The sequence below is a fragment of the Mustela nigripes genome, chromosome 18, assembly GCF_022355385.1.
Source record: "Mustela nigripes isolate SB6536 chromosome 18, MUSNIG.SB6536, whole genome shotgun sequence".
Taxonomy (NCBI): domain Eukaryota; kingdom Metazoa; phylum Chordata; class Mammalia; order Carnivora; family Mustelidae; genus Mustela; species Mustela nigripes.
In genome coordinates, this window is record NC_081574.1 from 34,459,460 (window position 1) to 34,485,083 (window position 25,624).

A 25,624-nucleotide genomic window follows, 5' to 3' on the forward strand; every position below is an offset into this window, starting at 1 on the left:
AGATGAAGGTATGAGGGTGGCACTTCCCTTTTTGTTCTGCTGAATTTTAAGCATCTTTTAGACTTCTTGTAATTCATCATAGGGTGTGTGGACTCAGCACTGTTTTTTGTTTTTTGGGGTTTTTTTTGTTCACCCTTGTGATGTTGTTTTAAGATATTTTTGGATTTTTGATGAAAGCTAAGCCCAAGCTTCCCATTAAAGATAGACATACACATATGCCGTATGTTTGTTTTCAGTGAATCCCAGTTCTAAAAGTACAAATAGAGTTTATAATTGTGATCTCAATAAAATGATGGTCTGTTTCTTCTCATTCTTATCACATTATCTGCTTTTCTATTTGAATGATATTTTATTTTATTATTTTTTAAGTAGGCTTCACACCCAGTGTGGAGTCCAGTGTAGGGCTTGAAGTCACAACCGTGAGACTAAGATCAAGAGGCAGATGGTTAACCAATTGAGCTACCCAGGCACCCCCTGGATAATATTTTAAAATGACATTTGTTAAACATTAAAATAATGCTTACTAATGCTTACTGTTACTATCCTCCTGGTTGGGTTAACTCTTATCGGTTATCTGACAGGAAATATCCTTAAGCAGGATTAGAGAACTGGGGAAAAAATATACTTAGCAAACAGTTTCCATCTTTAATTACTAAATCTTTTAAGGCAGAGATTTAATTATTTTGCCCATTGTATTAGGGAAGACTTAAAAATTTAGAATACTTAATTCTTTTTTTTTTTAAAGATTTTATTTATTTATTTGGCAGAGAGAGAGATCATAAGTAGGCAGAGAGAAAGACAGGGCGGGGGTGGGGCAGGGAGCAGGCTCCCTGCTGAGCAGAGAGCCTGATGCAGGACTTGATCCCAGGACCCTGGGATCATGACCTGAGCTGAAGGCAGAGGCTTAACCCACTGAGCCACCCAGGCACCCTAAAATACTTAATTCTAGCTGGGGTGCACCTAATAAAATAATATATTGGTGACAAGTGTCACCTATATTTTTCACCAGAAGTCTCTCTTGCCAGATGTAACAAGAGCCTTAAAAGAATGCATATTCTTTAGTAATTTTCCTAGGAGCTGAAGAATGGTAAAAATGAAAAACAAAACAAAACAAAACAAAACCCAAACCGTTGTGCACAAAGTTATGAATAGCAGCATTACTATATGATAGGGAAGTTGGAAACAATTTAAATGTGTTTTAGAGGGTCTGATTCTTGGTGATTCTTGGGTCTGACTCCCCAGGTGTTAAGTCAGGTGGCACTCAGTTTCTTTTACTCCTTGCTAGATGGAGGCTGGGGTGAAGACTGCTAGGCTCGTGGTGTGGTGGGTCACTGGAGAGATGTACAAGGGCATTGGTGGGGTCTCAAAGGATAGTCAGACAGTTGGCTTGTGGCTTGTAAGGCAGCATTTGACATGGAGGCTGCTGTGTTGTGCTTGGGTTGTGGGGTGGGGGTTGAAGTAGCTTTATACCCTGGAAGCTATCACTGTGGGGATCACGTGGTCTGTTTCATGAAAATGCCGGAGCTCCTGTATGGTGTGGGAGACATTTGTCTTTCCCTCAGTTCCCATCTCCATCTCTCCAGGTCTTCTGACATTTCCTCCTACCAGATCAGCTGTCTCCCTAGAAGGAAAACCTTTGAGAAATGCTTTTCTACTAGTGGACAATTTAATTACCTCTATCTAATTCAACTCAAAGTAGCCAAGTAGGTTATCTTATTTCATCTGGACAATTTGATTCTTAGGCAGGAATTACTTGTGGTTTGAGTATGAGGAAACAAAAAAAAATCTCAGGGAGAGGCCAGTTACATATATATATATATATAGTGTTAGAATATGTATTTTTATATATGTACATATGTATATGTTAGAATATGTATATTTTATATATGTATGTATATAGTGTTGGAATTTATTTATATAAATTTATATAATATATATTTATATATTATATAATATACATTTATACATTAATATAACATTCATTAATATTATTTATTTTATATTTATATGCATTATGTATATAGTGTTGTAATTTATTTTTTATATATTAATATGTATATATAATATACATATACATATATATATAGTCAGAATTTATATATAATGTGAGAATTTAAGGCTTCATTTGTGTCCCTCGTATAATAACAACAGCAATAACTAATACTTTCTGTTCAAACTGCTTTACCTAAATGGGTTCATTGCATTTTCCTAGTAGTTCTACTTGTGGAACAGGCTAGCCCTGAGATTAGTAAAATAACTTCTGGAAGAATCTTGGACAGCTCATCCTGTTTATCTTCTTGAACTAGGGATGGATTTGTCTTTTTCTTGGAAAACCAATCACCAGGATGTGACAGAACTGGGAAAAGCCCAGGGGTTGGGGCGGGGAGAGAGAATACAGGTGAAGTTGCAGCTCTAACGTGTGAGAGAAATGTTCAGGTTGTTTTTATACCCACTTAACCCAGTATGCCAACATGTGAAACGGTTTCTTTTCTTTTTAAGATTACATTTATTTATTTATTTATTTATTTATTTATTTGAGAGAGGGAGAGTGGGGGGGCGGGGGTGGGGGTGGGGGGTAGGGGATGAGGGTGGGGCAGAGGAACAAGCTGACTCCCCTCTGAGTTGGAAGCCCCATGGGGGGATCGATCCCGGGACTTTGAGATCATGACCTCAGTGGAAGGCAGAGGCTTAACTGAGCCACCCCGGCATCCCTGAAACCATTTCTTTTCTAAGTGTCTTCTGCACACACCTAACTAATGAGGGTATGTTTGGGCGTGACAGAACGGCACTTTGAGGATTAAAAAAAAAACTAGTTATGGTTTTATTCTGACACGGTGCAACAGGAAAGAATCATCTGGGGGATGGGGAAAGTGAGGGGCCTATGTGGAGAATTTTGCCGTCAGGAGGGTGGCATTTACATATACCTTGCGTAGGCACACAGGTGGACACTTGTGATTTGGGGTAAGACTGTTAGGGAATGCCAAGGGGGCGGAGAGAGATTACCATAGGGAAACTTCTGGAGGTCAGGGGTTTGGTCTTGGTCTCATCTCTGTGCCTGGCCCCGATGCCACGTGTAAGACTGAGTAGGGCCACAGCAAGCGTTTGCTAGGCTCCCTTAAACTCAACTACTGTAAAGCTGGAAGGCCCTGAGAATCCCGAGGGCTCCACCTGCTGCTGCTTGGCCATTTCATTTTCCTTCCTCTCTTCACAGTGCTGCTGCTGCCCCCTTCTGGGGTCGGTAGGTATTTCTGGGGGCTTTGCTTTCTAACGGTGCAGCAATGCCCTTCCTGTTGGGTAAGCTTGGTGCTCTGAGTCTACCGACTCTTCAGACCTGGATGGAGTCCAGACAGACCCAGGTCGCTTGTGCTCTGAGCGAAGCCTTGTTCCTGGAGATAATATGTATCTTAGAGGATTTGCAGAGGGTTTGGCTTTAGCAGGACTGGAGTTGAAAAAGGGATTATTCTCTTTGGATGGCTGTGGTAGAAAGGTGCTTGGACTGGGAGTCAGGAGAACTGGAATCTAGACCAACTGTAAGCCTTGAGCTTACAGTTGAGCTTGGCTTTCTGGGCTTCATTTTTCTTTTCTGTAGAAGCCCGTTGTGTTCCAGACAGGGTGAGGGGCTTCAGCAGGGACGGCCTCTGCCTCGCTGCAGAGCAGCTCTGCTTAAGCTGTTTTATTTATAGGGTGTCAGATACGAGTTTTCAGGAAACAAATGTCCTCACAAGTCACAGCCACTGGACGACATGGTCTCTGGGCTCCTTCCAGCTCTAATGGTGTGATTTCATAAACTGAGAATTGAATCACAGACTTTGCGAGCTAAAATCATAGTGCCAAACATTTCTCCCTAAGTGCTGTGGGTGTTTTTGCAGGCGGACAGTCCTGAAGACATGCACAGTTGGATTAAGGAGATCGGGGCAGCTGTCCAGGCCCTCAAGTGCCACCCCAGAGTAAGTCACTTCCTTTCTGGTACATGGTCACTGTCAACTTAAGAGACGGAGTCTCTCTGAGGGGGCAGGTTTTATTTGGTGAGGCAGCTGAAGCCTTGGGCTGTCATGTTTGTTTTCTCTTTCTACTGATTTTTGTTTTTACACAAAGTTTAATTGTTTGTTTTTTTGGTTGTTGGAAAGAGGTGAGGTAGGACTGAGTAAAGAGACCGAGTCTGTGATGTGTTCTACCCATCTCCCTGCCAGGCAGACCTTGACACATCTGGAGTGAATTCTGTTGGTCAGACCTGATTTCTGTAGACAAGTGCCCTGGACCTATGAGGGGGTGATTCTGGGTGGGTGCTCTTCCTGGGGCTTTGGGATAAACATTGTCAGGAAAGGTCTTATTTTCCATTTTTTCCCCTTCCCTTTTATTTTTATAGGATATGTCCTTTTCTAGATCCATTTCTTTGACTCGCTCTGGAAGCTCCGGCCTCTCGGGGGGGCCCAACTCTGTCCTGTGCAGGGGGCGGCCACTTGTGGAAGAGAAAAAAGCCCTTTGCAAAGCCCCCTCTGTGGCTTCCTCCTGGCAACCCTGGACCCCTGTCCCCCAGGCCGGGGACAAGCTGCTTCCAGCTGAAGAGACTCCTGGGGACTCTCTGTTCACGCCTCGACTTGGGGAGAGCAGTACTTCTGGGGTGTTGCCTAGCTCCCGGATAAGGCACAGGTCAGAGCCCCAGCACCCCAAGGAGAAACCATTTCTGTTCAGCCTTGATGACGAGAGCATACGGACTTCTGATGTGTGATAGGGCACGGTGTCCTGGGATGGGGGAGGACTCAAGAGAAGGAGGCCATCACTCAGTTTCCCTACGTTTTGGAGGACAGTCAGAGAGCATTTGGCACTCATATTCCTGTGGAGGCTCGGTGGGAGGGGCCCATCCAGCTGGCCTGTTGGTTGTTTTGTTTTGTTTTGTTTTAAATACAAATATAGTGTATTTAACTTGGAAGCGAGGTTAGACCTGTGGGCACACTCAGTGGAGAGCAGGTTGCCTCTACTTTGCCCTAAGATCTTCCTGGTCAGAGGAGGTTGGGAGTACAATTTCATCCCCAACCAAGTTGTATTTCCTCATCCTAATTGTAGTTTTTTCCTTTACTTCCCAGGCCAGGCATAGAATCTTGGGCCAGTCCTCTGGTTTATCTAATTCCTGTTTATTGGCTGAGGTCTGACTGTGAGGTAGGAAGGTTGTAACTAAACCAGTTGGTTTGCTGGGGATACATTCTGAGGGGAGGTGTTAAAATCTTGGGGGGGCGGCAGGTAGCTCTCAGAATGTCTACGAGGGTAGAGCCTCCCAGGGGACCTCCAGAGGGGAAGAAATAGGGATCTTGTTTGAAGGTATGGGCAAAGATTCCACCTCAGTGGATCGGCCAGTTCTGGGAATTATTCTATTCTTGTCTATGACCCCAAATAATGTCAACGTGAGTGACAGACCTGCCCCCCAGTGTCTGTGTCAGGCCCTGGGGATGGGTTTATCGGTGTTAAAAGTCATGACTATTGAGAATAGAGCAGACATTTCCATCACTAGGGCATTATTTGGAAGTTCGGAGGGTTGATAAGTGTAGGATAATTCTCTTGTGTGAGAGATCAGATCTCTATCTTAGAGTGTTAGAATTGCTTTAGAGTAGGTCCTGGGAAAAGACCGACATCCAAATAAACGTCATCCAGATAAACTTTTCTGATCTGTGTTTTCCAGACAGAAGAAAAGGTCTGTTTCAGCACAGATTTCTTGAATCCTTAACCTCATAACTCTCTTCAGTGGGCTGATGTAGTCTAATTTTAAGTGCTGTATATTATAAACCCTGGTGGATTTGCTTTCTTTCTACTCTTTCTGTTGCCCTTTGAATGAAACTTTGCGGACTTGCATGATCAAACCTTGTAACCCCAAATAAGGTTCCATGTACTTAACAATGAAGAGATACAAAGATAATCTTGAGCGGTATTTATATTTTTAGTAAAATAGAAACTGTGCATAGTAACATTGATTTAGAGGCTCTGCGTTGCTGACTAGAGATTTCCCAGGTAGAGCATAGATGGCACTTCCCACCCAGATTTTTGGGTGTACCTTCTTTCATTTGACAAGAAGATACTATTTCCAGGGTCCCTGGGAGAATTTGTCCAACTTACGTGCTGAACTGTTAACTTATCAGGATTCCTTAAAGGGAGAGGAAAAACTAACTCATTTCTGTCTATGCCTTTTATCAGCTAGATCAGTTAATAAGCTTTAAATTAAAAATTAATGACTAGAGGAAGATACCAAGAGATGTATTTTTACCTAAGTCAATCCCTTCTCCTTCCTTATGTCTAGATCTAATACAGAGGCAAAAACGTGTCATCAGAAATCTTTAGGGGCGTGAGAGAAATCTTTGTTCCTTCCCGGCAGTGTAATTTCCTTGAAGTCCATGTCATGTTGGGAACTTTTCTGGACTACACTGCATTGAAGCTGTTTTTTCACTTAAATTCTTTGGCCTAGCGGTTCTGGTAGAAAAGACACGTAGTACTGGATTTCTCTCTCTCTCTCTCTCTCTGTCCTCTTTTTTGCAGACTCTTGTAGACTTTTGTCATCAGAAATTTGTGGCTTGAGAGTTAGTTATTTATGGGTGACCAAGGTTACAGCTTTAAGTAGCCTGATAAGTAGGCATTTCAGATTCTTAAAGCTCTTTGTCTCTCGTTTTGTCTTCAGATTTTCCTCAAGAAAATTCTTTGGCTAGATAGATCAGAGAAAGTACAAAATATTGCACTAACAAAAATAAGTTAGGAACTTTTGAGATCCCTTAAAACATTCCCTAACTCATGTAAGCTGTCATCTTTTGGTGTTTAAGCTGTGAAAATGTACCCGTTTCTCTTTTGTTAAATAAACTCTCTGCTAGAATACTACTGCTAAATTAATTGGCCATTATAGTAAGCTGATAATGTTTCTTAGTTCAGTAGGGTCTATTTAGGATGTGTTAAACATACGTATAAATCTAGATTATATTATTATGAAAGATGGGAAAACAAGGACTCTAGTTGGCAAATACTTGGGAATACCAAATGGAAACATTGTTAATGTAGTTCCAATACCAGATAAATAGAACTATCTTCAGTGAAGTCTGTAAGGATTGTCATTCCCAAACCTTATTTCAGAATTTTGTGTCCATATTTCTTACCTTCTGGCCAATTTCACATCACAACTTTTTAATGTCACTGCACATGTGAGCCAAAGATAGTTCATATATAGTCAAAGCATTTGGCTTTAACTGTGTATGGAACCAGATGGAAAAAATGGGGCAGGGAAGCAGTATACGTTAGTAGTTAAATGTATAGGCTTTGGAATAAATCTGAGTTTGGGGGAAAAAAAAAAGAACCAAAAAGGTACTGCATTTTCTTTGTGGAGTAAAAACCTTCTCTGAGTTGTGCTGTTTTCCTAAGACTTTCGAAATGGTCTTGACTCAGTTTATGTAACAGTATTACAGATGATCTTCCTAATAATTGAATTCTTTACCATCCCCTATTCTTGAGAGCTTAAGGATTTGCTTACTCGAGATCCCTTGGTGGTTCGTAAACATTGTTGGACCTTTTGCATCCTGGGAGACATCATAAACCTACTAAGGTGTAGAGTAGTCTCAGGTCAAAATATCAGAAGTTATACGTTTATTTTTGAGTAGAATGCTGAGCTCACCCACGTGAGAAAGAGCAGAGCGAAGTTCCAGCTTTATAGTTCACTTCAAGCAAAAGGTTTATTTTCCTTGCTGAATATAATAACTGTTTATATATATATATAATAACTTTTTAGGCTAAAAGGACCTAAGTAGAGTTGAGCGTGGGATTTGATGTTTGTTTTTATTGTTGACCAATAACACCGTTTTGGAAATTGAGTTTCCCAAATGAGCTTTGTTTATGTTTATAAACTTTGAACATGTCAAAAATGGACAGTTTAGCAAATCTTTTCTACCACCATCACTTTTTTCTTACTTTTTTTTTCTCTATGTTATTGCGTGCGGCAGTCAGTTACAGTCACTTGTACTAAGTAGAATTTGAATAAAGCTAATATTAGCAAAAATATGTTGTTTGGGGGCACCTGGGTGGCTCAGTGGGTTAAAACCTCTGCCTTCGGCTCGGTCATGATCCCAGGGTCCTGGGATCGAGTCCCACATCGGGCTCTCTGCTCAGCCCGGAGCCTGCTTCCTCCTTTCTCTCTGCCTGCCTCTCTGTCTACCTGTGATCTCTGTCAAATAAATAAATAAAAATCTTTAAAAATATATATATATATATTGTTTGACCTCTCCCCCCACTGCTTATGAACGTGTGGCATGATTTTGTGTTTTGAACCAGTATGTTTCAGCTGTGAAATGCACTCACTGTAAGCACTGAGCTGAGTGCATGGAAACTGTTACGCTTCTCATTTTATGTGATCTCCTAATTGGTATGTAGCAAAAAATAATTTTCTAAAACTGTTTTGTTGCTTGTTTTGTAATAAAACCATGTGAAATACTGAAATATGGTGTGTGTTTTCCTAACGCTGACCTTCTGTCCGTGGGTGGGTGATCTCTCCTGTCAGTCTGCCCCATTATTGGTTTTCTGGACTTCCCGAGGTAGATCCCTGCACAGGGTAGGGCTGGGGACCTCTCTTCATTGCGTGGGGTGGACCTGGCCCTGGGGCGTGGGCGGGCACATGTGCTAGGGGATGAGGGTGTGTGTGTATATGGAGAGGTCTGCCAGGCTCTGCCCCTTAAAGTTCGGGGGTGACGGAGGCGGCACCTAGCCGGGAGAAAGTGTTGCTCATTTTAGAGCAGTTGCCGGTCCAAAGTAAACTGGAGAGTGAAGAAGGAAGAGGCAAGATGACTAGACCGCTGCTGCGACCAGCTGTGCCGGGACGACTCCTCCTGCTGTGGCTGCTGCTGCCCCCGCTGCCCGTGCCCAGAGTCGAGGCTAGGAGGTCCAGGGCCTTGCTGCCCTGTCCCAGGGTCTGCGAGCCCACGCGCTGTCCCCCGCTGCCCACCTGCTCGGCGGGGTCGACGCCGGTGCTCGATCGCTGCCGCTGCTGCCGCGTCTGCGCGGCGGCCGAAGGCGAGGCCTGTGGCGGGGCGCTGGGCCGGCCGTGCGCCCCGGGGCTGCAGTGTCGCGCGCCGCTCAGCGCCCGGCGCCTCCGCGGCGCCTGGGTCGGCACGTGCGGCTGCCCGGAGGCGGGGGCGGCGGTGTGCGGCAGCGACGGGCGCACCTACCCCAGCCTGTGCGCGCTGCGCGCCGACAACCGCGCCGCGCGCCTCCGAGGCGCGCTCCCCGCCCTGCCGGTGCTGAAGGGCGACTGCGCGGGTCGAGGTGAGCGCGGGGCCGGCGCGCTCGGACGGCTCGCAAGTCCCCGAAGCCGCTCGCCGCGGTCGCGCGGTTCGCCGCGGGCTTCCCGCCTTTGCCTCCCGATTCAACTCCCCGTTCCCAGTTTTCTTTCTGTCCGACGTGTCTCCTTACCAGTTCCCGTGCGGCTCCTCCCCGCCTGCCTCCCCACGCCTGTTGAATGGCGTCTTCCCTTTTTTCTTTTCTCTCTTTTTCTTTCCATCCGGGATGACAGGTCTGGTTCCCTCAAGGCGTCTCCTTGCGGGGTGGCGGCGAATACACCCAGGAGAGGGAGGGACAGGAGAGAGGAGGAGGCGAGAGCCCCGGGGATTTGGGATATGACGCCTGGTCCGGCCGAGCAGCGGGGCGCCCACCGCCCCCAAGAATGGAGCATTTCTTCGCAGGGACCAGGAGTGCGGGCGGGCTCCGGAGCAAGTACAACTTCATCGCGGAGGTGGTGGAGAAGGTGGCGCCGTCTGTGGTTCACCTGCAGCTGTTCCGCAGGTAAAGGAGGCAGGACGAGGCCGCCAGCTACCCCAGCGGGCTGTTTCTGAGAGCTCACCTGCTCCGGATCCCTTTCTAGGCATCGTTTAGTCATAAAACCCGCTGTGAGGAAATCGCGGCTCGAGCAGGTTGTATACTCTGTTCAGGGTGGTTTAGCCAAAGAGCGGAAGCATAGGGATTGTGACTTCCAAATCGGGGCTACTCCTCTGCAATTAGGTGTCTGGGGTTTCTCTCCTCCTCGTCCCGCATGGACAAAACGGAAGGTCCGATGTCAGAGCCAGAAGGCATCCTGATGGTGACCTTGCTCAGGTTCCTCGTTTGCCTGGAAGGGAATCCTACGTTACAAGGCCAGTTAGTGGTGGAACCCAAGCTGGAACCAGGCTTCTTTGACTCCCTTCCCGCCTGGGTCCTCAATAATGTGGCACCAGGGCCACGTCTGCAGTGGTATGGTTAGGTGAGGCCTCTGAAGCAGAGAGTTGCTTCTCTGACCAGCGCTGAAGAAGGAGGGGAGGGGGTCGCCCCTGGAAAAGGAGAGCTGTGCTCAGCTCTCAGTCGTGGTTCCTAAGAGATGGCTAGGGCGCTGAACCTGCACAGACCAGTTAGACATGGAGAGAACGAAAACACAGACAGGGGATAGTAAAATGTCTGAGAAAACTGTGGTGGAGCTGTATTTGATAAATGAGAGGTTCCGTGTTCCCAGACTGGGATGGATCCCGAGATTTTCCTGCCCTCTGCTTATGCTGTGGTTTTGCTGGGACAGGTCACCTCTTAGCAACAAGGATATTCCTGCGTCCAGTGGCTCTGGGTTCATAGTGTCTGAGGATGGTCTCATTGTTACTAATGCCCACGTCCTCACCAACCAGCATCGGATCCAGGTGGAGCTCCAGAGTGGGGTCCAATATGAAGCCACTGTCAAAGACATTGACCATAAACTGGATCTTGCACTGATTAAGATCGAGCCAAATGTGAGTATGCAGGACCAAGTCAGTCTGTACATCTGGGGATTTCCATCAGTTTGCTAATATTTTCTGCTCCATCCCCGTTCCCATGCCACATCTTTTCTACCTGGTATATGCTATTTTCTAGTTTCCTTTCCCCCCTGTTTTTCACTCTTTTGTTTTCTGCTATGCCCATCTGTATATCCCTAACAACTTCTATTAACTATCCAGTCTCCTCCTTCAACAGATGCTTCTGGGAAACTTATTTCTCTGCTTGCCTTAGAATACTAGCAATGATGGCAATGGATTCAGAGCTGCTGAGGAATACTCCGAGGTCCTTGCTACACAAAGTCTCGTCTGCACATCAGCAGCATCAGACATTATCTGAGAATTTTTTTTTTAAAGATTTTATTTATTTATTTGACAGAGAGAAATCACAAGTAGATGGAGAGGCAGGCAGAGAGAGAGAGAGGGAAGCAGGCTCTCCGCTGAGCAGAGAGCCCGATGCGGGACTCGATCCCAAGACTCTGAGATCATGACCTGAGCCGAAGGCAGCGGCTTAACCCACTGAGCCACCCAGGCGCCCCTGAGAATTTTTTTTTTTTTAATGCGGAATCTCAGATCCCACCTGGGCCTATTGAGTCAGAATCTGCATTTTAGTAAGATCTCCAGGTGATTCGTGTACACATTAAAATTTGAGAAGCACAGCTCTGGGTGATCTCCTTTCTGTTTGTGGTTTAATTTTGACTCTAAAATTTTGAGTTGGGGGGGTGCCTGGTGGCTCAGTCTTTAAGTGTCTGGCTTTGGCTCAGATCATTTTCTCATGGTCCTGGGGTTGAGCCCCACATTGGGCTCCCTGCTTAGTGGGGACTCTGCACCTCCCCCACTTGTGCTTGCCTTCTCTCTGTCATTCTCTTTCTCTCTCTCTCTCTCAAATAATAAATAATCTTTAAAAAGTTAAAATTTTGAGCTGGTATAGTGCTGCGTTGCTAATGCCAGTGTATGTTCATCAGTGACTTCACTGGCCCTTTAGTTACAGTAATTTCTACAGAACAATAATTTTAGATTTTAGAGATGATCCTTATCATCTTACCAAGTGAGAGGTCACTGTTGCTGGAATTTGAGGAAGAAGCATCAGGCACTTACAGAACCCATGTGAGAGGGTGGGGGATTCTTGTCTTGTAAGTGTCCAAATGACCGAGACCTTGTCATATGTGTGTTCTACACAAATAAACTGGTTGATTATATTCTTGATTTGTTCATCTCTCTGTCCCTCCCACCCCTCCTGGCTGTGTGCAGACTGACCTTCCTGTGTTGCTGCTGGGCAGGTCCTCTGACCTGCGGGCTGGAGAGTTCGTGGTAGCCTTGGGCAGCCCATTTTCTCTGCAGAACACAGTGACAGCAGGAATTGTCAGCTCTACACAGCGAGGGAGCAGAGAGCTGGGGCTGAAGAATTCAGACATGGACTATATCCAGACGGATGCCATAATTAACGTAAGTTACTCGGGAGGGCCATCCTCAACCCATAATGTACTGGCAGGACAGTGAGAACATGTCAGAAGGCCCTCTTTTCCCTTTGGCCTGTTGGGGCTGTCCAGAGTTCAGTTAGACACTCACTGGAGAGATGGAATGCCATATTGTTAGAGTTAAGCCCATTTGATGTGACCTTCGGCATCCATGATATTGAGCAGTCTCTTTGGGTCTGTTATTGAGGTCACCTCTGCTGTAGAAGGTGGTGATTCTTTGGGTCTTGTCTGTTACCCGCACTGACTTCAGTGTTGGTGATGACAAGGGTGAGGCTTTGTCTGTCTATGAGGAACAGGGGCTCACCAGAGCTGGCTGCTTTGGGTAAACCTCTTTAGGAACCATGTATAAATGACAAGGAGAAAAGCACTGATGATTTTTTCAAATTCTGTCTTCAGCACGGCAATTCTGGGGGCCCTCTGGTGAACTTGGTAAGTGGCCACTTTCCTGGCTGTCTCATGTCTCTTCCCAACTTTCCAAGACTGACGATGCAGAATAGGATGTCACTTTTGTGTAGAGATCTTGGTGAGATGCTTTTTCTATGATTGCATCTTAGGTAAATAGTTAGCGAAGATCTAAGATCTGTGGCGGGGTTATCATCATTTACCCATCATCATTTACTTTTGCTTACTGACATCTCTTTGCCATGCTGTTTTCATCGCCAAGTTAACAAAAGCTCGGGGCACTAAATTAACATGTAAGTCAGATGACCCACTGTGCTACGTAATGTCTATCCTTGAAGACTGCAGGCTCCTGTATGGGAAGAACTGTCCCGCATCCCAACGTGCTAATAACTACATGACGTGGTCTTTTTGGGGTTTTAGTCCTGACAGAGAAAAGCCACAGGGAGAATCCATCCCTGTCATGTATTTAATTCTCAGATGTTGCTCATCATCTCTAGGAAAGGCGAGAGTTTCTAGTTGCTTAAATACCTGTGAAAACATAAAGTGCAGTGCTGTTTGACAGGTAGTCTGTGATCATGCTGAGTCCCTTTGAGCTGATTGTTTTCCGTTCTTTACACATTATACTTGCTTTTTGGAGGTTGAACTAAGTGAAATTACTGAGCGCTCTTTTACTCATAGTAATGCTACTCATATAGTTTTCTTGTGCCTGCTTTCTCTAATAGTGAGTTTACTGGGGCACCTGGGTGGCTCAGTCGGTAAAGCATCTCTCTTTGGCTCAGGTCATGATTCCAGGGTTCTGAGATTGAGCCCAGCGTCAGGCTCCCTGCTGGGTGGGGAGGCTGCTTCTCCCTTTCCTTCTGTGTGTGCTCACACTCTCTCTCTTACTCTTTCTCAAAAAAAAAAAAAAAAAAAAAAACCTTAAAAAAAAAAAAAAGACAATGAGTTTAGTAGAGCAGGGCTGACATGCAAATTGTCGACCACACACCAGACCTACTGAATTATGGTATGTGTTTTAATACGATCAGAAGTCTCATTTTTTATCCTTCCCATTACCCAACAGAGGCTAAAGGGTGATGAGTGCATGAAGAGGAAAGGGTTTCCCACTTCATAGCTTTGGCCTTGTGAGCTTTGTTCTCCGAGGTCAATTAGCTAACTCTGAAGAGTTCCATTGAAGTGTTGCTGAAAATCCAACAGCTTTTTGCCTTTTCCATGTTTATTTTTAGTTTCATTTGAGGAGAAAAGGCAAGTACTCCTTGTCCTCTTATCTGTGTCAAAATACAAACTGGCTCACTTTTAAAATCATTTGATGAAGGAAAAAATGAATTCAGGTTTTAAAAAATATCCTCAGCAAGGGGGCGCCTGGGTGGCTCAGTGGGTTAATTAAGCCTCTGCCTTCAGCTCAGGTCATGATCTCAGGGTCCTGGAATCGAGCCCCGCATCGGGCTCTCTGTTCAGCGGGGAGCCTGCTTCCTCCTCTCTGCCTGCTTCTCTGACTACTTGTGATCTCTCCCTCTGTTAAATAAATAAAATCTTTAAAAGAAAAAATATCCTCAGCAGGGATCTGCACATGGGTAGGTTCCTATAAGGGTAACATCCACTGCTTTCTGAGGAAGTCCTCTTTCCTCTAGCCCCTCTTGTGCTCTGAGCCTCAGAGACTAGCTTCTCTCCCTCCTCTGCCGGTCCTGGTTTTGTCCTGGTCGGTTTGCATGACTTGGCGACTGAATGATGACTCCTCCCTTGCCAGGATGGTGACGTGATTGGCATAAATACATTGAAGGTGACTGCAGGAATCTCCTTTGCGATTCCCTCAGATCGAATTCGACAGTTCTTGGCAGAATTCCATGAGCGCCAGTTGAAAGGTGAGGGGAGTTATGACTTTTTATTCCCCTCTTGTGTTTCTCAGGAGCCTTCCATCGGTTCTAGAGGCCGCCATTAGGATTGTGTAGAATACTGAGTCCCTGGTACCGAGCTCTTATCACGATGGTTTGGGTGGCAATAGGGGGGAACTGGGCACGAAAGCGGGCGTGTGTTGTACCCAGAAATACGTGGATTATGGTGGAAGGGAAACCCATGGGTTGGAGATGGGAGGTGGATGGGAGGAGTGTCCATGCTAGCGACAAAGGTTCTCTGAAGCACATTTTCATGGCTGACAGCCCGAAAGCGCAGTTATAATAATAGTAAGGATGTTCCGTGACTCGCTGTCTTTTAAGTTCTGTCAGAAGGAAAGAAGTTTTGTTGTTAGTAACACCCTGTAACTTTCCTTTCCAGGAAAGGCTCTTTCACAGAAGAAGTATCTCGGTCTGCGAATGCTGCCTCTCACTATGAAGTAAGCAGGGGTTTCAGTATGTCTGGGCTGTTTTTCAGAAGCAAAAGGCAGAGCTGGATGGTCTTAACAGGGAATCTAAAGCATGTGGGCTCCAGCTGGCTACTCTTGTGAGTGTAGGGCCCCGTTATCATGGGGTAGGTATCTGCCTCTGCCTGAATCATTTACGGTACATTTCACTAGCTTCTTTCACTGTGGCTATATGGAGCTTATAATGTCCAGTGGCTCAGGTCTTTGGTAGAGAACCGGCCCAACCCCAGGGAAGAATAATTGCAACTGGCCTGATGGAATCCTCAGTGGCTGCCTGAAGCTTTCAGTAGAACACACAAGAGTACCTATTGAGTTGGAGGCTTTGACCAGGGCTCAGATGATGAATTCATTGTGTTTCTTAACCTTCTGGGGAAACTTTTTCACTTTTCTTAGCCTTCTTCAAGAGATGAAAAGGCAAGATCCAGATTTCCCTGATGTGAGTTCTGGGGTTTTTGTGTATGAGGTGATTCAAGGAACAGCTGCTGAAAGGTAAGAGCTCAGGCTTTGACCCATCACCCAGCATGCCATGGTAAATGTGTGTCAGATCGAGATGTGCACAAGTCAGTACAGTGACCCTAGCCACATATGGGTATTGAACACTGAGATGTGGCTGGTGTGGCTGAAGAACAGAATCTTATTTAATTTTAATTTATTTAAGTAAAAAAACAAAAAACAAAAAACAAAACAGAGGCAAGCTATATAAAAGTTTTTCCATGAGACATGCCTTTTGTTTTGGAAGGACTGCCTGTAACTTTAATCAACTGCATTGTTTAAGATGTTGTATAGCAGCACAATAGATGTGTGTTGTTTCTAGTGGGTTTCAAAAACTTAAATGAAACGCTCTAAAATACCTATTAATAATTTAAAAAGTTAGGGGCGCCTGGGTGGCTCAGTTGGTTGAGCAACTGCCTTCGGCTCAGGTCACGGTCCTGGAGTCCCGGGATCGAGTCCCGCATCGGGTTCCCAGCTCCATGGGGAGTCTGCTTCTCCCTCTGACCTTCTTGCCTCTCATGTTCTCTCTCACTGTCTCTCTCTCAAATAAATAAATAAAATCTTTATAAAAAATAATTTAAAAAGTTACCTATTAAAATAATACACATATTGACTTAAATAGGTATATTATTAAAATGAGCCTCATCTGTTTTTAGAGAGATTTTCAAAAATAAAGATCGTTTTAAAAAGTGTGGCTACCAGAAAATTTAAAATTACATATGTGGCCTGCCTTACACTTCTGTTGGACAGTGCTGATTTAGACTTGTGTACTTGTGGTTTTTTTTTGGGAAGGGGATGGGTTTTTTGTAGCTCAGGAATTCATGATGAGTTAATAGCGAAAGTTTTAAATCAGTTTTGCTAGGAATTCCCAAATCTACTCTTGATATCTTATTTATTAAGAATAGGAAAAATTTTTTTTAAAAAGGGGGGGGCACCTGGGTGGCTCAGTTGGTTGAGAGACTGCCTTTGGCTCAGGTCATGGTCCCAGAGTCCTGGGATCAAGTCCCACATCAGGCTCCCAGCTCCATGGGGAGTCTGCTTCACCCTCTGACCTCCCCTCTCATGCTCTCTCTCACTTTGTCTCTCTCTCTCTCAAAATAAATAAATAAAAATCTTTAAAGAAAAAAAAAAAGAATAGGAAAAATTCAGAGGGCTAAAGGCTTAAGAACGTGTTTTAGGTACTTTTTTCTTTTGAACTAGAGGCCAGCACTGAATGAGTGAATGTTAATAAAGTAGATGCTCAAACAGCTCATCAAAGAAGTGCTCCAGCTGATTTTACTCTTGTTTTTAAACATTTATACTAACTACTGAGGAAAGAGGCGGTTTGTCCTACAATTATTCTCTTGGGTCCCTCTCTTACACTTGAGCATATTCTCACTACTTTTGTTTCTCAAAGCTCAATTATCTTTTGATATTATGACAACTCTTTTCAGTAGGGGAAAGAAACTACGGGGTACTAATTGTTAATAGCGAAATGTTAGGTCTTGTGTTACTAAATTTGGCTCATCATAGGCCTTCCTAGATATTCTTGCTTCCTGCCCTCCCCCCAGCCCTTTATTTTTATCTTTTGGTTCAAGGCTAAAGCTATTTCTTTCAGGTATCCTGGTCCTTGCTACTCAAATGTGGTCTGTAGATCAGCAGCATGGCATCACCTGGGGCTCTTTTAGAAATGCAGAAGGGCACCTGGGTGACTCTGTTGGTTGAGCCTCCGACAGTTGACTTAGATTCAGGTCATAATCTTGGGTTGTGAGATCTGGCCCAGAGTCGGGGTCTGTGCGTAGTGTGCAGTCTGCTGCTCTCTCTTTGCCTCAGCCTCTCCCCCAGCTCACTTACTGTTTGTCAAATAAATAAATGAGTCTTTAAAAAAAAAAAGAAAAAAGAAAAATATGTAGAATGACAGGCCCTGCCACTAAATCAGAATCTGCATTTTAAACAAGATCGCCAGGTGATTTGGATGAACATTGAAATGTGGGACTACTGCTTTCTTGAAGTCACTTGGAGTCATTTAATCTGATGTCCCTCTTCCTGCCCATTGCTGACTTTAAGAGAAATCATCAGCCTGGCTATATATTTTTTTGAAGTGTTTCATGTTTGGAGGTGTTTTTTTTTGTTTCTAGAATATATATTCTGTGTGAAGCAAATATATTGGAGACAGAATATAATCACAACTTTGGGGAAAAGGAGCCTAGAACCAGAACCTTGAATATTTAGACTTGACAGCCTGACTGGTTTTTGACTTAACTGGAAGCAGAGCTATCATGTTGTGGGTGGAGATGGGGCAAGTAAGTGGGCTGTCAAAACCGAACTGATCAGAGTACAATTGTATGGGGAAAAATAAATAAATAATAAGTAAATAAAATCATTAAAAAAATGACAGCAAGATAGTGCCATAAAAGACAGACATTAAATTCTAAACGGGGACAAGTAAAACTTAGTTTCATGGTCCTTTTTTTCTCCCTCTCCCAGCTCTGGGTTGAGAGACCACGATGTAATTGTCAGCATAAATGGGCAACCTGTTACCACCACAACTGATGTTACTGAAGCTGTTAAGGACAATGATTCCCTTTTCATCGTGGTTCGTCGAGGAAGTCAAACTTTGCTCCTGACAGTCACACCTGAAATAATCAATTAAGTATCTTGCTTTAAAGAGAAATCATCTAACAAAACCACACTATATTACCTGGTTTGTACTGGAGATGTGCCAAAGTTAACAAGTTTTAGGGTCTCTTTCTTAAGAAAAATGAATGCTTTAAAATATACAGACACACACACACACACACTTAGGGATCTTTAGATTGGGGTGCTCAAATGTTGCTAAGAAGCCCCACTAAAGCAAGTGAAGGACATGGTGCCAGGAAGTCTGGGAAGCGGATAACATTTTATTTCAACACAGGAAACAACTGAAAAACAAGCAGTTTCTAATTTAACCTTGACAGAAGGACACTTGTGGATTTTAAAACTTCTCTGTAGCCACAAACTGGATATAACACAAATGTGTGTGTACACACACATACATGTACACACACGAACAGACCTACCAAATATGAAGAAACAACCTGAATCCAGAGTGCAAAGGAAATTGAATTTTTCCTAACACTGCCTTTTTTCAATTAGTTTTCCAGGTTGTACCACATTTGGGTAGGGTCTGTAGATGTGCAGGATGAGCAATATTTGTAAATCAGATTCAAACTGACAACGGCAGATTGTCACAGAGAAACACTAGGTTCTCATGATCACCCTGGCAGTGGTCTCCAAAAGCTGAGTAGGAGAGGGCTTCTTTTATAGGACAGATCCTTCAATAATTTACAGACTATGACCTTTTTACCTGAGCTCATCCTCCTGGCAACATTAGGGATTTTCATTCAGCCTGAAGGCTGCCAAAGTATTGGTGTTTTTAAAGAAAATAGCTTTTGATGGGGTTTGTGAATATTCTGAAGATTTTTTTGAAAAGTGTGAGATGAGGCAGGATGGCTTAGAGCAGGATCTTATTTTCTTCGGTAAGATTTTAATTTGTTTTCCAGATTTCTCTTACAAGTCAGTATTTTATTTTTGTTTTTTAAAATATGGGATCTTAAATTCTATGCAAAATTTTATTTATGTGCATTTTTTCCTGGGGATGGGGTCTGGTTTTTTTCATGACCTCCAACAATTTAAAAAATACTATATACTTATAGTACAGACATTATGGATAAGAATCTACCAATTATTACTGTTACAAACAAGGTTAAGGTCAATGTGGTACAGAATTTTCAAGACAGAATAATCTGTTTTAATTTTTACACATTTGTCAACCATTTAATAATATAAGAACAGTAATCATATTAATCAGGGATAATAAAGCTGAAGCTTTCAGAAAAGCTGCTTCATAATGATAGAGCATATCCAGTGTTAATTTAACTGTGATTCTTGGTTCTTATGTCAACTTAAATTAGGAGACCAAATTTTAAGTAGTTCTACCTTGTTTCTAGAATTTATCCTGATTATCAGGCTCTTTGTTTGACCTGTCTGTAAAGTCCTCCTTTTACTTCATATTTAAGAGTTCTTTTCAACTTAAATTGCAAAGGATGGGAACTAGGTTTCTCAGAACTTACAATTTAGAACAATTCCTTTTATTGCCAGTGATTTGGGAATGCAAAAGCTTGGCTATCTCTTCTTCCAAACAATTGAGTCCGGTAGCCCACAGTGAAAACTTCTGGTACCATGCTTATTTTGACAGAATGTGTTCTTTTTGCCCCCATAAATCACGTCTTAACTCCACCCAATTCTTGGTAATTCTGTCCTTTAAGTAGGAATGTTGTTGTTTTTTTTTCTTTTTGCCCTAAAGGTATGACACTTTTCACCTTACCTAACATAATTGTGAAGAATAATTTTATATTAGTTGTAGAAGATTTTTTTTAAACAGCCTACAACATAGGCTCTCTGAACTTGTATATAACTAATTTTTAGATAGGATAGTCAAGAGGAGAGCTTACCCGACATACCTGATTATTGTTGGGCTTTCAAAATATAAATGAAATGAAATTATTGTACTGTATATACCGCCTCTGGAGCATAATAATGATGTAACAATAGGATTTATTAGTAGAGTGGTTCATTTCAAATGCCTGGCTTTTAGCAAAACATACAGAATTTTGAGTCTCACTCTACTTACTGAAAATACCAAACAGCATTCCAGATTGGCAAAATTTATTCCACAACTTAATTTCAGAAAGTCAGAATTTCAGTGAGTATTAAAATCCATGGCCATTTTACTTCTGCTGAAGATCTTCACTGGTTCGGCTTCACATCTCCTCTGCATGAAGATTCAGGGTCACAAAAAGGCACCTAAAAATATTTACTTTGCCCATCTTGTTGTGTCCACTTGCTCCAATGTACTGAAGATACAGCAATGTACAGAAATACAGTATGGAAACCCCTGCAACTTACAAGATAGTCAGTATCCTTTATATTTTATATGTGAGGAAAGGTACACACTTGATTCCCAAACACTGTTTGTCATTTCTAGTCTGCAAGATAAAATTTGGGTTGAAAACCCAGAGTCCAAAGAAACCTTCCTAACCAAACCCATTCCCTCTGAAGAAGGAAAGTAATGGTCAGGTCTGTTATCAAGGAAGTTTTGAGCCTGTAGAGATGAATTCAGAAGACATGCCTCTCTGGGCCATGACCACAGCTCTTTTTAGTAGACAGTGCACCAATTGCTGCCATCACTTGGCATCAGCCCTCCAGTAATAAGCAAAATAAGGTCAACAAACCACCAAATCCCAAGTCCTCCAAGTGTCAATAGCTTCCCCACTGCTGTGCCAGTGTGTCCCAGACAGAAACGGTCCACTCCGAAACATCCCAGGAAGAACGAGTAGAGTAAAGTGGTTATGAAGTAGTGTCCCGTGTATCTAGACAGAACAAATGAAGAGGAAGATGTTTACCACATGAAAATTAAAACACGTAAGGACGAATGAATTTAATGCAAATGAAAGGATGATGTAGCAGTCCCTCTGTGGCCTCTCATCCTCCCCAAAAAGAAAATCTCTAGTTGGCCTAGGCTCTCAGAAGAGTACTACCTAGGGGCATAAAGGAACAAATACTGACTGGACTGGACAAGAGCTAATCAAGCACATGTGCTCTGTAGGCATCCTGGGAGGAGTAGAGTCTGGGCCTGCAGCCCTCCCTGACTCAGGCACCTTTCCTGAGGCTGCGCTTCTGAATGCAGTTCTCTATGGAAATGTCATGGTCTTTCCTCAGATGAGCACTGATCTCTGTATACCCTTCTATTGTTTTGTGGCGACTAAAAATGAGGTTTCTTCAGTAAGGACTTGGGTCTTATGTACTGCAATGACACTCAATTACAATTGCTCTAATATTGTCATCAAACACCACGGACTCCATTAGCAACTGATATAAATACATGCTGTGCCTTCCAGCAAAATTTACAGATTTTACCCTAATTCTTTAAGATAAACTTATTTTTCAGGAGAGAGATCCACACTTGTCATAATAAAACCTTTATTTCTCTGGGATGCCTGGGTGGCTCAGTTGGTTAAGCATCTGCCTTCAGCTCTGGTCTTGATCCCAGGGTCCTGGGATAAACCCTGACATTTGGCTCCCTGCTTAGCAGGGAGTCTGCTTCTCCCTCTGCCTGTGCTCTCGCTCTCTTTCTCTGTGACAAATAAATAAAACCTTTAAAGAAATAAAGAAAGCAAGAATAAAACCTTCATTCCTCAAACATTAAGACTATTTTTATAGGATTTATGTCTACCATAGGAATTTTGGAGCTAGATCATCTGGTCTAGCTCCTTTATTTTGTAGGTGAGGGACAAAGTCTCTGGTCTTCTACTGACACTTAGCTTGTTGATGAAAGAGACACTTAGAACTTATGGCCTCTGGTCTCATAAGTCCAGTGTCCTCTCTGTTTGTAACCACATCACTCCCGCCCATGGATTATGCGCAGTAGTAATCATGTTGCCCCTTTAACACTTAAGATAAAAGAAAAAAGTCATATCATGAGATGACAAGGAAAACAGCTCTACCTCTATCCAAGTACCAACTACCCCATTCAAAGTAACACTTACTTTATACAAGGTTTATTCTCCCGCAGGAAGGTCCTAGGACTGGCACACTCAATCCCATCGAGGGCCCGGCACTGGACAGAAGTGTGTTCCACATCACTGTAGGCCTGCCCACCGAACTGTGGCATAAAAACCAAACCAAAACAAAACAACCCAAACTTACCAAAGAAGTTACACAAAACAGATCTTTATGTTCATTAATAAGAGGTGACTCAGGACAATATTGTACTAATAAAGTTGGGGTAAGGCTGTGTTCAAGAGCAAGGAATTTAGTGATTCAAGTGATTTTAAATTATTCCACCCTAACTGTATGTTGTTTTAAATAAACTTTTTTTTCTTGTAACTAGCTTCTTTAATATGGTGAAAATATTTAAAATCAGTTTCATTAAACACCACTTAGAATAGATGGACACAATATTTTAATTATCCTGTATTTACAGGAAAGAGCACATAGTTGAGCATTTGGGAATGGGTATTTAAAAAAATCAATGTGTATTAGAAGTTCTATATATATTGTAAATGAACATAATTAGGAAAAGACCTCAGAATATCATGACTCAGAACTTTTTTTTTTTTAAAGATTTTATTTATTTGACAGACAGAGATCACAAGTAGGCAGAGAGGCAGACAGAGAGAGAGGAGGAAGCAGGCTCCCCACTGAGCAGAGAGCCCGATGCGGGGCTTGATCCCAGGACCCTGGGATCACGACCCGAACCGAAGGCAGAGGCTTTAACCCACTGAGCCACCCAGGCGCCCCAGAACTTTTTTTTGAATGTGGGATTATCAGATATCTGTAGTATGTTTTTGTGTGTTTAAATTTTAGCAAAAAATTTCAGAACAGGACCTCTGACCATTTATGTAATTGAATTCTAGCAGAGAAAGCACAGCTGTACATTCTCCACTGGCACCTTATTAAGTTGTTCACTACTATTTTCACTGGTGCATTCCTTAAAGGGAAGGGAGCTGGAAATCATACTTCCCCTGGGATTTAGGTGTTTGAGTACTGGTCCTCTAGGACTTCTGGGGAAAGTGGCAGTTTGAGTGGCCTAACAGGAACAGTTCAGTATTTAATTATAATAGGTAAAAGCAGGGGCACCTGGGTGGCTCATTAGGTTGAGCATCTGACTCTTGATTTCGGCTCAGGTCATGATCTTAGGGTCATGGGGATTGAGCTCTGCATCCAGGCTCTGCGCTCAACACAAGTTGGCTTGAGATTCTCTCCCTCTGTCCCTCTTTCCCCTCTTTGCTCTTTCTCTCAAATGAATAAATAAATCTTAAAAAAAAAAATAAAACGGACAAAAGTGATCTCTATACAATGCTACTCAAACCTTCAAAACCTTCATTGATAATTATCCACACATCAAGATCTCATTTTATTGAAAATATTTCTTTACACATGACTGCATTAAGAGTTGCCTTTTGGTCTTATTACTTTCAGGTTTATTTCTCTGTCTCTGATTTAGTACAAACCATATTTTCCCATAAGTCTCTTATAACTGATTGAATCTTGACTTGCATTATGCAGCATGATGGGGAGGTACATGAATTTCACTGGTTTTGGGGAGACTAACTAGGATGTTATTAATGGAACTGAATGGCTTTCTTCCATCCCAAGAGGCCGTTGTACCTAAGGCTTCTCCTTGAATACAACCTTCTACAAAGGCAGATACTGATAGGCCCCATCTATTTCTTAAGGACATGGTGGAAAATGCTTGCCTTATGAAAAGAAAGATCATTGGCAAAAGGAGCTTTGCCCGAAATGCATGTGTAACAAAGATGCAGCTTAGTCCATTATTGGTTTTAGAAAGTGCATAAGCAAAGAAAAAAAAAGTGCATAAGCCTTTCTTTTGTTCTTTTAGGAAAGTGCATACTTGAAGGATAATGAGGAGGTGACATAATAGCTTTAAATCAGTCAATATCAGCCCAAAGAAGCAAAGACAGTTTGGTCTGTGCACCTGGGTAGTTTTGGCACAGACACTCCTTCCTGAGGAAATGAAATGGCTTGATCAGTCACTGATGCTGGCCAGGCTGGAAATTTCCAGGAAGTCATTCTAATTAAGTCTATAGGAAGGTAACTTCATATCCCTGATACTTTGTTGTAACAGCATTTGGCCAGTACTATTTCTCTACGGAAGAGTTTGCTTATAAAACAAAATGAAAACCCACCTTGAGACAACCATAACCGAGTTCCTGGGATGCAGTTGCATTTCCAACATGATCCACTGGGTCGTCACATTCTATAAATTCATCAGGGCTGTAAATCACCAGTAAGATCATGACTGTCATTCTCATATGGTTTTTGCAAATGGCTGTTTAAGTGCATATAATCAAAACAGGCAAGAGGCACTTCAAGTTTTCTAGGGTTTAATTCTGACTGATCCCCAAGGCAAGAGATGCTGTCAGACTGAAGAACAGCAGGTCAAATAGACAGCCATCCAAATGATCCTTTTACTGGGGAAGGGAAGCGTTTCTGGTCCTATTTCTACGTGGATTCTACTTCTCCTATGGCTTTCTCCCTTTCCTGGGCAAGGAGCCACAAGACAATGGGAACAAAATCGAAGCCAAAGGATTCCCAGTTCTCTTTGCATTTCCCAAACGCCTTTTCTCACGGACTAAAAAGAGATGTTAAAAATGACTCGGTTCTGCAACGGTTAGGATATTGCTTTTCTAAAAGAAAGTGCCTCGTGGCAAGGACAAGTCATTTCCTCTATTTGTGCCTCATAGTGAACACCTACAATGGATTCTGCTTCGTTAAAGGGAGCGGGATAGAGAAGGCACAACCTCGTACCCTTCTTCCGGAGACTATATGATGTCACTCCTCCCTAGTTCTCTTTCGGGATCCCAAGGGATCTGCCACCGACACACAAGGTTTCCCCCTGCATGGGTGAGAGGAGTGAGAAACCTGGATGAAATTAACCTCCCGCATGCTGACTGTCAGGTCCTCAGGAGGAGAGGGTCTGGGGGAAAAAAAGCCGCCTCCCTTCCCCCACCCCAACACCATATATCCTTGGCCCCATCTCCATCTCTGCCTCGACGTCTGGGTAGCTTACAGGTAAGAGCAAAGGATGACTGGAGACTGGGGGTCGCCATATTCCCAGCTCGGAGCGCCGGCTGAGCCCTCGGGGTGGGCGGCGCCAGCGGATGTGAGCTCGGGTTCGGCCGTAGCGTTGTGCGAGTGGCTCCGAGAGACACAGTGCAGCAGAAGTAGGTTCCCCAGCAGCAAAGCCGCCTGGCCGCACAGAAGTAAGTAACTCACCGGGCAACCACCCAGCACCATCTTCCCGGGCCCAGTGGCGGAGACCCGGACTCAACCACAAAGCCGAGCCTACACATTCGACCCAAGCAAGCCCTGCCGGGTTAGGCCTTTCCGCGGAGCCGGACTCCTCGCCACAAAATAGCCAATGGGCGCGCGGTTCGACGCTCCGCCCAACGCCCGCAAGCCAATCAGAAAAGGCTGCGCAGGGGGGCGGAGCTGCCCTTCATTTCTGCTCCTCAATTCCGCTTCTGGGTCTCGCGCTCCGCCTTCTTTTCCTTCTGGTACTTCCTCCAATCAGG

General features: G+C 43.6%; 3 protein-coding genes across 6 annotated transcripts in view; 2 read left to right on the forward strand and 1 right to left on the reverse strand.

Annotated features, from left to right (window-relative positions):
- Positions 1 to 8,457, forward strand: part of PLEKHA2 (pleckstrin homology domain containing A2) — a 59,798-nt gene extending 51,341 nt beyond the window's left edge. For 3 of the 4 annotated variants that reach the window (XM_059384038.1, XM_059384037.1, XM_059384039.1), the window contains 2 exons: positions 3,870 to 3,947; positions 4,367 to 8,457. In XM_059384038.1, coding sequence (XP_059240021.1) covers positions 3,870 to 3,947; positions 4,367 to 4,729 — 441 coding nt within the window. In that variant the 3' untranslated portion in view covers positions 4,730 to 8,457. The remainder of the gene's footprint in view (positions 1 to 3,869; positions 3,948 to 4,366) is intronic. The other variant, XM_059384040.1, reaches the window with a different exon arrangement.
- A 137-nt stretch (positions 8,458 to 8,594) lies between these two features.
- Positions 8,595 to 18,282, forward strand: HTRA4 (HtrA serine peptidase 4). Its single transcript, XM_059384125.1, has 9 exons — positions 8,595 to 9,279; positions 9,696 to 9,795; positions 10,556 to 10,760; positions 12,033 to 12,227; positions 12,656 to 12,688; positions 14,406 to 14,520; positions 14,930 to 14,987; positions 15,408 to 15,503; positions 17,973 to 18,282. The coding sequence occupies exons 1-9, from the start codon at positions 8,799 to 8,801 to the stop codon at positions 18,136 to 18,138; spliced, it is 1,449 nt and encodes a 482-aa protein (XP_059240108.1). The 5' UTR covers positions 8,595 to 8,798; the 3' UTR covers positions 18,139 to 18,282.
- Positions 18,283 to 18,365: 83 nt separating this feature from the next.
- On the reverse strand, positions 18,366 to 25,436 carry TM2D2 (TM2 domain containing 2). Its single transcript, XM_059384126.1, has 4 exons — positions 25,120 to 25,436; positions 24,236 to 24,323; positions 22,073 to 22,188; positions 18,366 to 20,896 (listed from the first exon to the last, which is right to left on the reverse strand). The coding sequence occupies exons 1-4, from the start codon at positions 25,344 to 25,346 to the stop codon at positions 20,683 to 20,685; spliced, it is 645 nt and encodes a 214-aa protein (XP_059240109.1). The 5' UTR covers positions 25,347 to 25,436; the 3' UTR covers positions 18,366 to 20,682.
- Between the last annotated feature and the right edge of the window lie 188 nt (positions 25,437 to 25,624).